At 28.3% G+C, this 16,473-nt stretch overlaps 1 protein-coding gene across 5 annotated transcripts in view; it reads left to right on the forward strand.

Moving 5' to 3' along the window:
• The window catches only part of LOC111630584, an 84,958-nt gene extending 70,067 nt beyond the window's left edge, over nucleotides 1-14,891 (forward strand). For 4 of the 5 annotated variants that reach the window (XM_023374697.1, XM_023374698.1, XM_023374699.1 and 1 more), the window contains exons 15-18: nucleotides 8,597-8,753; nucleotides 12,366-12,543; nucleotides 12,757-12,929; nucleotides 14,397-14,891. In XM_023374697.1, coding sequence (XP_023230465.1) covers nucleotides 8,597-8,753; nucleotides 12,366-12,543; nucleotides 12,757-12,929; nucleotides 14,397-14,618 — 730 coding nt within the window. In that variant the 3' untranslated portion in view covers nucleotides 14,619-14,891. The remainder of the gene's footprint in view (nucleotides 1-8,596; nucleotides 8,754-12,365; nucleotides 12,544-12,756; nucleotides 12,930-14,396) is intronic. The other variant, XM_023374701.1, reaches the window with a different exon arrangement.
• The last annotated feature ends 1,582 nt before the right edge of the window (nucleotides 14,892-16,473 follow it).

The following is a 16,473-nucleotide window of genomic DNA, read 5'->3' on the forward strand; positions in this document are numbered from 1 at the left end:
AATATTGACATCTCCACTCGGGAGAGGTTGGACTCTGTTGACTTTTATCCCCAGTTGCCATGGACTAATATGCGTTTGCACCAGGTTCATGGTTTCCTCTGGAGTTTTAGTTGGGTCGTCAGGTTTGGTGATCGCTGAGACAATCACGCTGTGAGTGGCTTTTGCCGGGTTTACTTTTCCGTTGAGTTTGGCTGTGTTTGCCGCAATCAGCTTTGTTGAGGAGCTCGCTAGGGGAGGAGGCTTCTGGAGAACCTGCGAGTAGGAGCTGGGTTTTGAATGCTTCTCTGTTGAGGATGAGGTTTTAAGCTGTTCCCGGAGGGCCAAGACCATCCCAAAGATCTGATTCACAGCCGCGTGCATTCGCACCGCGGCCTCCCTGGCCCTGTTGCGGTCAGCCACCTTGACAGAGATGGTACTGTCAGTTGGTAGGGAGCCAAGGATGTCTCCCAAGTAAGTGTTGATTGAGGAGATGAGCTCTTCCTCTTTGAAGCTCATGTTTAGGTCGTTGTCTTCTTGTGAGGACATTACTAGGGTGGTCCCACGAGTGTATTTGTGTATTCCTAACCCACCCAAAAGCTGAAGAAATGTCTTGAATAGGGGAACTTTGTTCCAAAGACTCTGTACTGCCAAGTTTAAACTTAACTGCACAGAGCGAAAAGATAGGGTTTTGTAGCACAGTACCTGGTAATAACGGGTCCTGGTATCTTGCCGTTGATGGTAATTGCTGTCCAAGGTCTTCTTGCTGGTTATGGCACTGTCTGCACGACGCAACAAGCTGGTGGTACAGTTAACATTCACTACTAGAGCTACTCCCTCACTAGCAGTGCCTGACGCTACATGCAACAGGCACCCAGACACACCAGAAGGAGCAGTGTAGGCGGCCTATATGGGCTAGGTGGGTGCTGAGAGTGGCCAAGCTAGCTTGGCCGTAGGATCCACTGGCTGGCTAGGGACCCGATCCCAGCTTGGGTTGGTCCCACCAAAACAAAAAATAGATGAGTTCACTCACCACTATGTCTGCCAAAATTGTCTTCTAAAGTCTTTAAGTTGGAAAAACCAAGATGTCTGCCTATGTTGTCTTCTTGGTTCTTGTGGACAAGGAAGGCAAGATGGATGGCACCAAAATGCAAACTTTTCAAAATAAAAGTTTGCAAAAAAGTTAGGCTTAGTACTCCTAAGCCTGACTGGCTAGCTAACCCTAACTTAGGACTAGTTTCCTATTCTATAACACTGATAATACCAGCCTAAGCCTAATGTTAGGCTTAAAACCTATAACTTAGAATAATTCTGACCAGGAGCTCAAGAGAAACACGTCTTACCTGCTTGAAGTCTACACTCACTTTATTTATTTAACAGAATAATTTTAATACAATTATAATTATTTAAAATGAAATAAATGAGAGCATAATCAAGGATCTTTTTCAGATAGCTTTTTAACAGGAGTAAAATGTAACCTGAAAAAAGTAGCACATTAACACTTTAAATTAGTATTGATTATTTTTTTTATAGCATACAATATAGGTTATTAATAATTCTTTTATGTAATTAGGTGCTAAGTTCCAATATTTTTTCACTTGCCAAACTGAAGATTGAGTCTCCTAATAATTTACATTACAGAAGAATGAAATCATATTTTCTCCTGATTATATAGATATTGTTTTTGATGAATTAAGAAGCAGCTTTATAATATAATTATACTTGTTATTGAATTAATAATGCTATAATTAGGCAGTAAGAGTTGTTTTATGTATAAATGTTTAATAATATCTTTTTTTGTGGATATTATAAAAAAACTACAGAATCAGTATAATTCAATCCATAATAATTCTGTAAAAATTGATTAAGCTTTACATGCAGTTTATTCAAAATATATTTGGGAACCAATCTCCTTGAAACAATCTCCTGGAAAGCAAAATTATATATTCATACATTTCATTCAATATGAATATTCAAATATTTATATTCAAAATTTTATATTCATATAAAATTTTGCTTTTTATATAAATATGATAATTATTTCATTATTTTCATTGACACAATATGTAAGAACTTTTTTGTTATATCCATAAATTTTGATGTTTGATTTGAGAAATGGTATATGACCATTCCATCTGAACTTGTTATCTGTATACCCTAAGTATTTCAGAGTAAACTTTGTGAACTAATTCTTTATTAATTCATATCTGTAATTCTTCTTTTTCAGCAGGATTATTTTTATTATTAAATAAAAGCTTTGTTTGCATTGATGTTAAGGTTATTTGTTAGAAAATACTCTGTTAAACTATTAAGTTGATGATTTGACTATTTAAAGACAATTAAGATTATGATCTGAACAAGTCAAAACAATGTTACAGCATATGCTATTATATTTTGCACAAACAAGTGAAATATATTGTTTATGAATATTTTAAAATGAAATTGGCCCTAAAGCATACTGATCCTGGAACTTTTTTATCTCAGTTATAAAATGATCAGAAACTGCATTATTTTCACATAATATTTTTTGTATTTTACAAGGACCTTACCCATTTTAAAACAAACTTGCAGGGACCAATTAAATAATTTTTGTCTTCATAATATCAATATTAACACTATCGAAAACGTTCAAAAGCCTTAGTTAAGTTCATGAAGAGGCCATATATATATTAGAGCCATCAAGATCTTCATTTACAGTTTGCTTATACAGTAGAACCTCGAAAACTCAGCTCTCGATAACCCGGCACTCCGGATAACTCGGGCACACCCTGGCAGGGCAAAAAAATCCTTAGTTAATTAATTTTCATTATAGACAGCTTTATAAAAGTATAAAAGCTCTCATAAAGTATTTTTCTGAGGTCTGTCTTATCAGGTAAATTACTGTACACAGTGTATTCATTAATTTTCATTTTCATGTAGTAAAGGCTCTATGCCTTCATAAAGGACGTACTTTTCCTTTGTTTAAGGGTATTTGGGCAGTTTATTCTCTGTTATATTCTCAAGTAAACAGTACATACAAGTACAGTACAGTATTTTCTGAGGAAACACTCGTACTTAATTTTTTTAACCCCATTCCCGATAACCCGGCATTTTCACAAACTCGGCCACCCTTCGGTCCACATTAGGCCGAGTTTTCGAGGTTCTACTGTACCTTTATAATGTAATATGGCATCGAGAGTTGAAATATTTTTTTAGCACATTGATTTTGATATATGATGCCATAATTATCAATTAATATATCAAACCTTTTATAAAATGCTTAAAACTTTAGCTAAAATTGATACAATGATGATTGGCTGATTATTAATATCTGTATAATAATCTTTTTTCATAAATTTGAATTAAAAGATTATGCTGTAAACAGTTAGGGAAAATCCCACACTTCAAAGATGTATTAATCAAAAACAATATAAAGGTGAAGCAATTGTATCAGATACAGATTTTAAAATATTATCATTCATAATATTACCTATATCTGGTCTGGTGTTTTTACCTCCATTATGATATTAAACATTTGTAGAGATATATTCTTTTCTATCAATAAAACAAGTGTTTTGTATATTAAAATTTGTATTTTATTTATTAATATGTGTCACAAATCTCATATTTTTAGAATTACCTGCAAAAGCTTAATATTTCAATAAAATGAAAATTTCATCTTGACAAGGGGTACCATTATAGGAAATTCATTAATGCTTATATCATTTATCGTAATGTCACTTCATTGCTTTATCATATCTACAGGTAACTTGTCTGTTATCTTTCAACAGTCAGTAACCTTAGGAATAGTTCTTCATAATACATATATTTTTCTTTATGCAAGTTCTTTCATACTTGTTGAGAAAGCTCTGTTATTTCTGAAAAATAAATATTTTGCATTCCATCATTTATGTTAGTTTTTCTTAATTTTGCAGAAAACAATTTTTTCTTATTAATCAAGAGGCTTGTTTCACAAGATACAAATTTCTTAAGAATGCCTTTTTTGGTAAGTATTTATTTATAAAAATTGGCAACACATCAAAAAGGAACTCGGCAGATTCATTGATAGTCAAATTATAATATAAAGAATCTGTAATCCTATGAAAAGCACACTTCTAATGCATGATGTGTTAACTGAATTGAACAATCATTAATTTATCTTTGAAATTTAGAGATTCAGAGTGAGGTGGTCTGAAATAAATTCTTTCTATTAAGAAAGAATTTCATTTCACATAAGTCTGTAAGTTTGAAATCAAGCAAAGAATAAGTATTGTTTTCATATCTTGTAGATTATCTAAATCTGTCAATATTGTCAGTTTTTTTAAAGAGAAACATAATTTGACAAGTTAATGGTATTGTACAATACATCTTGTCTAAATATTGATAGATTAATATTAAAATATCTATTATTAGTAATTTTAATCTTCTATAATTCTTATACTGATAATTTGATATAACTTAAATATTATCAAGAGATGTACTATAGTTAGTGGATAGAGATGTGTATATTACTGTATTTTTTTTGTTTAAAGTATATCTTTAGTCATGTGATTTTCTTAAAGTTGTCCATCTATATGTTTCTAATCAGTAGATCCATCAGCATGGTGTCACTTTGCAGCAGACTCTTCTTTGACTTTGGTGATTTGTCTTGCATTATGCATTATTTTTCTGTTTTTTTTTATATATTCCATAAGCCACCATGGGACCTAAAAAAGCTAGTGTAAGCATAAAGATGAAAAGAAAAAGAGTGAAAATAACAATATAGGTGTAGAAAAAGATATGGGAGCAAGAAAATGGTGTTTGCATCGTGGATCTGGTTTTGCAATTCATCTTAGGAAAGTCATCAATCTGTACCATTCTCAAGAACAAGGAAGCAATAAAAGATGCTAATGTTGCCAAAGGAATGGCTGTGATCAACAAGCAAAGATTCTTAAGTAAGCAGACCTTAGAAGTGGAAAAGTTGCTTTTGATTTAGATCAACGAAAAACAGTTGGCTGGTGACAGTATTTCGGAGACTATCACTCATGACAAAGCCTTGCTTTGTTATGAGTGATAGTCTCTGAAATACAGGTTTTATTGAGCAAATTTTGGTGCAAAATTTGCTCAAGAAACCCCCCAGTTTGAGTTCTGAGACTGATGTGTTTAAGGAAGTGGCATACACAGCATGGTTCAGCATGGAAAGGCTTCAAGTGTGAACAAAAAAGATGTAGAAAAGTTTGTGAAAGAATTTGGTGCATATGTGACTGCTGAGGGTTTTATCTTCTAACAAGTGTTTAATTGTGATGAAAACAGATTGTTTTGAAAAATTAAACAGAACATAACTAATCCAGGAGGAAAAGGTTTTGCCTGGACACAAGCCAATGAAGAACATGCTAACTCTTTTGGTTTGTGGCAATGCTAGTGGCAATTTTAAGCTGAAACCATTGCTCATGTATCATTTGGAAAACCCCTGTGTGTTTAAGAGAAATAACATTGTGAAAAACAAGTTGTCCGTCATATGGAAGGCTAACAGTAAGGTCTTGGTAACCTGGAATGGATCCATGAAGTTTTTGCTCCTAGTGTGAGAAATATGTTAATGAAAATAATTTGTGCCTGCTTTTGATGGACAATGCTCCTGCCCACCCTCCCAGGCATGGAGACCGAGTTATTAGAAGAGTTTGATTCATCGCCATGAAGTTTCTGCCTCTAATATGATTCCATTGATTCAGCTGATGGATCACCACATCATTTCTAACTTTAAAAACTATTACACCAAAGCACTTTTTCAAAAGTGCTTTGAGGTTACCTCTGACACAGAGTTAACTTTCCATGACTTTTGGAAGAACCACTTCAATATCTTCCATTGCTTAGGTTTTATTGACAAAGCCTGTCAGCAAGTGACTCTCAGGATCTTTAACTCTGCCTGGAGGAACCTCTGGTCTGATTGTGTTGCAGAGAGAGACTTTGAGGGGTTCAAGACAGCCTACTATAATTGTTAATGACATCGTATCTCTGAGCAAAAGCATGGACCTGGAAGTCGACAATATTGACATGGAAGAGCTGGTGAAGGAACACATTATCAAGTTGTCTACCTATAAACTCAAACTCTTTCAACAGGAGCAGCAGAAGGAGATGCCTTTGGAGGAAGAGGAGGAAAGGGAGAATGTGCCTAGCGCTCTTATTAATGACATGTATGCAAAATGGGGTTTTGTTGAAAGATATAACCTTCACAAGGCAGTAGCAAGTCATGTTATTAACCTTTTCAATGACAATGTTATGTCTCACTTCTGTAACATTATGAAATATAGGCAAAAGCAAATTTTGTTAGATAAATTTTTAGTGAAAAAAAGCCTAATGAGTCCCAAACAGAATCTGCCAGTGAGAAGCAGAAAATCTAAAAGATAAGAGAAAAAACTCCTGAAATGCAGTTACCTGATGTTATTATGGAGATGAACGCCCATTCCAAGAAATAACATCCGTTCCCTTCCACCTCCTCTCCATTCTCTACTTGCACCATCAAGATTTCTCAGCATAATATAGATGAATAAAATTGACTTTTGTATTTATAAAAGTTATAAAGTTATAAATTGTCTCTCTTATTTATAAATTTTATTTGTTATTCAGTTGGTATGTTATAATATAATATTATATTGCATTTGTAGGCATTTTTATAGATGAAATACAGCTAAAAATGGAAACAGATTAATCCATTTTTACATAGTTTCTTATGGGAAAATTTGTTTCCGAACAACTTTATGTATGTTATTTGTGAAATTTATATTATAATAAAATTGATTTACAACCAAGAACAAAAGTCCTACAAGAAGCAATTTTTTTGAACCTCAGTAATTTTGTTGCCATAAAAAATCTAATCAAATTTATTTTAAAATTATTAATAAAATAAAAAGAACATTTTTTTTTTTAAATACATAGATTTCATTATGAAATTTATTTTTACAGTGCAGTACAAAAAACATATCATGGACAAGAAAACAGACAAAAGTCCTGTAATTTTGATTTTAGTATTGTGCAACTTCACCTTTAATCTTTAAAATTTCTTTGTGACATGGAATAAATTAACTTCTCATATTCTTGGTCAGTAATTTCTTTTCATACTAAATATATGTTTCTGTATAAATCTTACAAAGTTAATATATTTTTGTTTCATTTATATCTTCACTTTATCCCATATTTTTTCTACATGATTGAAGTATAGTGAATTGCCAGGCCAATCTATTATCTCTATTTCAATATATGATTTGTTTTCTTGGCTGTTTGGTCAGGGATGCCATCATGTTGATAAATGTACTCACTGTCAGTAAAGTAATATTTAGCTGTTAGTGTAAGATTTTCATCCATTATTTTAATGTAAAGTGATGAATTAATGCTTTACCTTCACAATTTGTAAACTCTCAAGTCAATAAGTTGTTAAAGTTCCATACACCATAATCCCTGGTGCAAATTTTAGTGTCTTTGAAATGCAATTATGATATTTCTTGTCTTTTTTTTTCAAAACATCTTTGTAATTCCATCAAAGTTACAAGACTTTTGTCTCAGTTTTCCTGTGTTGCTGGATTTTTGTCCATATGTTCTTTACTTTTTTTGTATTGCACTGTGAAAATAATTATTTCATAATAAAATTTGTAGTCTTTTAAAAGAAAAAGAATGTCTCTTCATATTTCATTAATAATTGAAATATAAATTTGATTAGATGTTTTTTTTATGTGGCAACTTCAGTAACTTTTACTGAAGTTAAAACAAAAAAAAAAAATCACTTGTTGCAGGACTTCTGTCCCATGGTTGTATAACTATTAGCTTAGTTGTTATAATGATTTTTGTAAAATAAGTTTTATTGAAACATAAAATAAAATTTAAAAAAAAAATAGTTTTTCTGATGAATTTATATTTTATTTTTTTTTGAAATTGGGTAAAAAGTAACTCTAGAATAAATTTATAAAATTATAATTATATGATATCTTTATTACAAAAGATGATTGAATAATCATTAAGTATGCATATGAAGAAGTATTTTCATTTAACAATTAGTCTAAATCAACAAGACACATATATGTATACATATGGACCTATCACACCAGTGAATTCATTAATTAATCTTATTCACTGGTGTGATAAACCCGTACATATACATATATGTCTTGTTGATTTAGACTAATTGTTAAATAGTATTAAGGGCTAAAAGCAATATATTATTCCAAAGTATTTTTATATTTTTGAACTGATTATCAAAACATTCCATAATTGTTGGACTAATTAATTAATTTCATGATTATAGAATATGAATAACAGATAAACATCTGTTTAAATTTTTAATGATTTGTAAATTTGAAGCAATTTTCACATATATGAAAAATATCTGTATTTAGAGTTGGATTTGTATCCACAATTTTTGTATAAAATTGGAAATATTGTCATTCAGATATCCAAGTTTACTATACTTTTTTTTATAAACAACACAATAGTTTTTGCCTTTGCCGAGAAAAGTAATTTGATTTGAAATATTTAAAAGAAAAATTTTTTTGACCTGAATTTTTGATTCAGATAATCTCTTACAATTTTTATTTATTTATTTAGATATATTGATTAGACATTGCTAAATTTTGGTATATTGTATTATATTTTAATTTTGTTATTGATTTTTCAGGCATAAAGGCCAAAGAGATTATAAATGTGGAGTTTGTGACTTTTATGGCTATACATTTACTGATATTCGGAAACATATCGAAAGGAGACATTCTGATTCAAAGACATTAATTTGTACAAAATGTGGTCAAGCTTTTAAAACTGAAGCTTTAATGAAGGTAATTTTAACTTAGTAATTAAAGAATTAAAATATATTGCTTCAGATTGATCTAAAATGAACTCTCTAAGAGTATTATTATTAAATTTACAACTATGAAATTACATTTCTACATTCAAATGAACATAATTTTATTAAAACCGTGCAAAAGTCATAGTTATTTTAACTATGATTTTTGCATGGTTTTAATAGACTTTACAGGATTTAAAATTTCTTGTTGTTCGAGTATTCAACACTTTATTTGGACTGATGTATGTACTTTTGAAGTTGTCCAATGAGCAACCTCATTAATTTTCTTGTTTTTTCATAACTCTTTTGTACTTTGGATGTATTTTATCTTGTTAAATAGTAATAAATACATTTTTTTAGTAAGAATATTAATAATAACAAAACAAAACAACTGAAAGTCCATTACAATGACAAATCAAATACGGCTGCCACAGAATGCAAGAGCTAGGGATTGTAAATTTACCGACTTTTTCATTTACCGGTAATTCGGTAAATAAAAATTAAAATACCGGTTTACCGGTAAATTACCAGTAAATTTTTTCTTGAAAAATAAAATTAAGGTGATAAAAAATATAAGTCATTTTGATTTCCATTTCACATTTTTCATTTCAAAGATATAGAATTTAAAAAATATAAAAATTATAGTGTTATTCTGAGCAGAATATAATAATAACTCAGAAATAGAAATGAAATAATAGAGAAAAATAAAAATACAGCAGAAATAATACAGTATATAGTACATAATACCATTTTTTAAAAAATAACTTCTCAAGAAACTTAAATTATTTAAAGTGTTATCTCCTAATTTTGATCTAATTTTTGTACAAAATAATCCAGGTTAGGTTAGGTTTATAGACTTTTTCGGACAGCATCTTTAAGTAATAAAAATCTTTCCAGCATGTTTGGTAAGCTATTCCACCTGGTTTTACAATCTAAAATTAAAGAAAGTTCTTTTCGTGAGAGTAATGAGGATTCCCCCCAAAAAATATGGTTATAATAATACATATTTTGCGCAATCTTAAGGCATAGTATTAGAATCTTGTAGTAAATATTTGTATTTAATTATTTTAAACAGTTGTTAGAAGTAAAAAATTTATTTAAGGTTCAAATTTTAATGTTATTTTACAATAATATTGCATTAATGTCCTGTCATAATGTGGTGTATTCAAAATTGCTATTAATTTAAAAAATACGTGTGAAATATTTACGTATTATTATTTTTAAATATTAAAAAAGGAGACATTTATTACTTACACTTTTAAAAAAACGTTGATTGTAAAGATTTTAAACCTTTAAAAATCTCAAAAAACTGCAAAGCACAAATCACATAAGCTAACTAGAGCTTTCTGTACAATTTACAGCGCCTCTCAAACACAAGAAAGTTTAAATTAAAATTAAACAAAAAATATTTCACATAAAATTAATGATTAGGTATATTGTTGCTTACACTTACCTGTTTTTTTTTTATTTTCAATGTTCCTTTAGACCTTTTAAATATCTATAAATACAATATTTTCTACATAAAAATTTCTAGTATGGATTTTTGTTTACCGAATTACCGGTAAATTTTTGAAATTTACCGGTAAGTTTACCGAATGTTTTTTTATCAATTTATCGGTTAACCGGTATACAATCCCTAGCGAGAGCAGAAAGCACAAGATGAGAAAATACAAAACTAAACATTGGTGACTGGGGTAAAAAAAAATGTTGATGTTTTATGAAGTAATAGTTATACAAAGATAATTCAAAAAGCATTATAATTTGAAGATGCAATTATTTCATCCCTTGAATTTCAAACCAACAAGGATTTCCTGTGTACATACAGACTGTAAATATATATATATATATATAACTGTACTGATATACTAAATATACTGGTCAATAGAAAAATGAATAAATTAAAATTAATTTACAATATCAAACATAATTAAATGATAACTTACAGCCATAAAACATAGACTGTTCAACATACATAAGTTTTATAACTATGCTCTAGTTGTTTTATAGCTATAGTTATGCTGTGAAGCTTAAAAAGATGAGATTAGGAGATTCAAAATAAACTTGTTTAGAAATTTAAAACAGAATCTGTTTTATAGAAGATTGGACTGGTCTCCATTATGGCAATCACTTTTACAATACACAAAAATTGATAAAAATGACTCCATAGGATTCTAAGAATATATGCCACAATTCATTTAAAAATATGTGTATTAAAATCCAAAGAATGTTCAATTGAAGAAGTTAGTTTAAGAAGTATATACAGTAAGTTAAGTTCATGGACCTGTGTTTTGAGATATACAAAAGAAAACTGTGCTACATTTAAAGTATATGACATTAAATTTTTTCTGGTTGCCCAAATATAGAGGAGTTCTGTCTTTCAAAATCTATCTAGTAGGACAAATGTCAATGCAGTTGTAACACCCAAAACCCTAAAAATGCTATAAGCAAGACTTTCAGTCAATCTTAACACACTTTTGATTCAATGTTATGAACTTTTAGTCAAGGTATTATTATACAAAATGTGTTTGTGATCTTTCTAAATAACTAATAAATCAATGAAACTTGCATGTTTTGGATTAAACAATACTCCAAATGGAACAGTTATGCCTTTGAGATCAAACTGGTCAACATTATGATGAATTATCTAAGTCTGACTATATAGAGAAAATTGCAAAAAGTAATAATATTGTACCATTAAAATAAATAGTTTCTGAGTTATTTATTCAATAAATGTAATTAAATAGAAAATATGAACTCAGATGTATTTTGTATTTTTGTTTATTGTTAAGTGGGAAGGAAATTGGGCAGAGATTGTTATTGTCAGTCCTACAGAGTATAAGTTGGCTAGTCAATTACGTTGGTAAATTTGAAACCATTGCTTTGTGGAAAAATATTTACTATTGGAAAATTGATAGTTATTTACTGTTTTAAGTTTGATATGAACAATAGTTATAAAGCTCTCAGTATGTTGAAATGTTACCAAAAAATCTGTGTATGTCAAAAGTTTATTTCTAGTGTGGATATATTTTGGACATGCAAATTGGAATTGTGTTTTAAAATTCATGTCTGTGGTCATCATGTGAAGGTGATCTCATATAAATTGAACAATGCCAATTTCTGTTTAGTGTGGATGAGTCTTGAGCATGATGCTAAATTATCTGATGCAAAATTATTGGACTTTTATTATTATATATTATAAGAGTAAGAATTTTCATTCTTATGAATAATTAAAAGATATATCAAACAGAAATAAATTTCTGTAATAATCAGAAATAGCCACAACTGAACAGCATACATAAAACTCACTATTTGATTAAATTCATGAAAATTATGATTATTCATTTCTATTTTCTGAAGAATTCTAGATGTATTAAATAATTAAATGAATACCAATTTTTATCATCATCTAGGTTGAAAATTAGTTGTTTATAAATTTTCAGCCTGAAAATGAAAAAATAAAAATTCAGACATTTTGACAAGAAAAAATTATAATAATATCCGACATTTAATTAAAATATAAACTGTAATTTAATATATTTTTTAATTTTACTTCTAACGTTGTCAGTTAATAAAGTTTTAAAAGAAAAATTTTCTTTGTATTTAGGATCATCAGAAAAGCAAACAGTGTGAAGCTTATGTAATAGAACAAAATAATAATAGTAATGAGACGGAAGCAACTTTGATAGAAGTTCCTGAAGCTAATAATAATATATCATTACCGGATATAAATCCGCCGGATCAACACAACTTTGATGTTACTCAAAATGATATTGTCTCAGAAGGTAAAGAGGATAATATATGTAATAGAAAAAATAAATTTGCTATATTGTGTGTGTGTGTATTATATATATAATAAATTTTTTCATATCTGCACACTTAATTTTTAGCAGATGTTTAGTTTTATAAATAAATATAAATGAAACAGTGTTAAAGACTTTTTATTTTGAATAAATTTACATTTTTTAATATGTAACATAAATAATCTTTCTTTAAAGTAGGACAGGGAGAGATAGCAACCATTCGACTTTCCGATGGAACGATAGCCACCATCAATACTCTTACTAATGAGGATGGTCAAATAGTCATCAGTGGTGTAAATCCCTCTGGATTTTTTGACCAGAATGGGCAGTTAACAATTGTTTCTAGACCAGATGGCATTGACTCGGGGGTAAGATTTTTTTATAATCTTTATATTACTTAATAAATTAATATTTAAGTGAATTTACATGTTAAATAAATATGAAATTATATTTGAAAATATTAAAATTGTTGTTTATTTAAATTTTAAAATGAAAATTCTATATTGAACATTCTTTACAATTATAACTCAGATCCAAAGAGAGATATGGTGATCCCATAGATTTATACCTTCACAAATTTTATACTTTTCTTATTAGAAGATAATTGATTTTTCACACTAGGTAGAAATCACATTTTGACAATATTACAGTTACTATTACTATTACACTATGTCATTAAGTTTATTAAACTTAATGACACGGTGTTGTGATAAAACACATCGTTGAAGCATGTGATGTCTTATTAATTGTAAGATTGAATCATATGTTTCAACAGTGTATTTTATCTTCAATTAAATTTTATCTGTTTTCATGCTTGAATTAAAACATTAGCATAAAAACAAGGTTATTCAGAAATTCTTTGCTTATAATATTACAAAAAGACCTAAAACCTGAAAACTAAATAGATGATACTGAATAGTCAAGTTACTGAATTAATGCAGTTGAGATGACAAACATATACTGTATTTCTTTTTTGTTACTGACCACTGAGACATATATAAATGAGAACTTTTATATTGTTTGTCATCACAACTGCATTAATTCAGTGACTTAACTATTTACAAAAAAACCACCCCTCATGTATTTAAAATAATAATGCTGTAATATTTCTTAATAGTTTTAAACAATACAGAAACTTGTTAAAATAAATAATGATATATTTTTAACATTTTTATATTAATAATTGTTTATTGCATACAACTCTTTTATTTACAAATTTATTATCGTTTATATTTTTAAATCTATTTATAAATTTATATCTTTTACATTTATAAAGATTGTAATAGATATTTACAATATCAGTTTAGAGAAATAATTATTCTAAATTTTTGTAAATCATATGTTCTACTTATGATTTGTTATCCAATGATTGGAATACATTAATATAATCAAATTTTTTATTATAAATTAAATAATCAATTATTAACAGCTTAAAGTAGAATAATATTAAATATTTTACTTACTTTATTTTTGATTATATTGTAATAATAATAATTTCATTTTATAAAAATCTTTTTAATTAATAGCTGCAAATTGTTGGGTAATGTCAGATATGATTATAAATGAGATTTGTATGTTAAGAATATTTCATGAAACCCAATTTATTTATCATCACCATCTTATTACATACAATAAGTTTATTATTTAACTAATCTTTTTTAATAAGGATTGGTATTTGTTAGTTTTTTAACAATCATGAAGATTGAAAGTATAGAGAAAATCAAAATTCCAGATCATTTAAATATTGAATATAATGTATCTGAAATTGAGTTTTTACAATTAATTGTTCTTGTTTTTATGTAAATGTATTACTAATATACATCTTTATTCTACAGATAACATTTGTTACTACTGATTCAAGTGTTGGAGATTCCTCGACTCAGAAAATGAGCATAGACGGTATAGACCTGAGCAACAACTCCATTAACATATTACCGACCCAGAACGGGGACATCCAGTTTGAAAGTTCTCAGATAATGCTAGAAGGAGACACACTTTCTCTTCACGGCATCACTAAACACAAGATAGCCCAATTTCAGATTGAAGAACCTTCCTGAAACAGTTTACATTGTTTATGGTTTAAAATCAACTTTTGTATTTCAATGGATCAAATCCAACAGAACAATTTATAATTAAGAAATGTATTTTCATTTAGGACAGATTCCATATTTAACACACTTTGCTCTGGTCGAATTATTTATCCATCCTAAACAGAAAATCACATCTTTATAGAAATTGTATAAATCATAAAATTTCATTGCTCATTATTAATATGCTGTTAATAATTTTGTAAATATTCATCTTCATCCAATAACAACTTACAATTGAAATAAATTATATACAAAATAAAATATAAATATTTTATTTATATTTAATTTTTTTAAAAAAGGAATTGCATAATAAATCCTTGAAAATTGTAAATTTGTAAAGTATTTTTAGTTGAATGAAGTTTGATAAAAGTTTAAAAGATTATTTATGTTGAAGTGTAGTTTATTAAGAGTAAGAGATTCTCAAATTGAATAACAACAATAATAATAAAAATAATAGAGAGAAAATATAAATCAAATGTCTTTATTCATGAAATAGAGAATTAACTAACTAGTTGATTAAGGAAGAGTGATTATTATTGCTGATATTCTTATCATTAAGAATAAAATCATGAAAGGCTTAAGTTATTTAAAACTGAATTATTTTATTGTTGAACACCCTTAAATATTTCAAATTTCTTAACATTTTAAGAACTAATCTAAATTATTTTTAAGGAAATGAAGTTTAATTAATTTTAAAGATTAAAAAGATGAAATTAAGAAGATTTTATGTAAGTTTTAAAGATTATTTTTTGAAAAGAACACTTTCAACTTTAAACTTATTCCTTCAATTATTAAAAGAAATAATTTAGGACAAGTCTTCTGTCAGAAAAGAAATAATAAAAAGGAATTGAAATATTTAAATGAATTCTTTCTGCCTTAAGTCATTTTATTTCGTTTGTTTGCAATCATCCACTACCTTTTCAATGATGCAAAATCAACTCCTCCTCATCTTCAAGTCCATTCTGCAGTTTGATTAGAAAATGTGATGCTGTTAATTAGTAGAGAGAAAGATTGTGGCTACAGTTGCACTTATGCAACAATACACATCCTCATTGCGGCTTATTATCTCCACAAAATTAATTTCCTAGTCCAGTTAACCTATATTGAAACACCTATTCTCGTTTGGCAAATTTAAACATTTAATTACTGCTACGTAAGGAAATCATCATCCCTTAGTTTAAAAAATCTCAAAGTATCCATCCTATAATGAAAATTTTAAATAATGTAGAAAAAGAATATTTAATGTTTAGATTTTTAAAACTAAATTTTAAAAAATTGATAGATGCTAATTTTGATAAAATAAACTCAAAAATAAGTAGTAGAGGAGTGAATTTTTGAATGATTTTTAAAAAATGTGTCTTATTTTATCGCTAGATGGCGATGGATGCGCAGAACGGCCTTAATTACAAAGATAGATTTTTTTTTTTTTAGAATAACTGCATGTAGTCAGTTTAGACCTTTTAGGAAATTTTGATGATTTTTTTTCATGACATATACATTAAACGTGTGTATTTTTTGAAGAAATTGAAGTTTGATGATACTTCATGGATCTGGTAGCAAATATTGAAATTGAAAACAAAATTTGCACATTGAAACTAGCGATAAAATATTTTTAGATGTAAGAGTCAATTCAATTTTCCTCACTTTTTATACAATATAAAACTACAGAAAAAAACACGTTTTCTTTATTTTTTTTTGAACGTATTGATAAATCTAGTCAAAATCCTGTTGATATCGTGCAGCAACAAGCAAAGTTTACATTTTATTTTTTTTCTAGTAACCGAGATAATTACATATATTATAAATACGTGATTCTAATCCC

The sequence above is a fragment of the Centruroides sculpturatus genome, unplaced genomic scaffold, assembly GCF_000671375.1.
Source record: "Centruroides sculpturatus isolate CEXI.00-Female unplaced genomic scaffold, Cexi_2.0 scaffold603, whole genome shotgun sequence".
NCBI classification, from domain to species: domain Eukaryota; kingdom Metazoa; phylum Arthropoda; class Arachnida; order Scorpiones; family Buthidae; genus Centruroides; species Centruroides sculpturatus.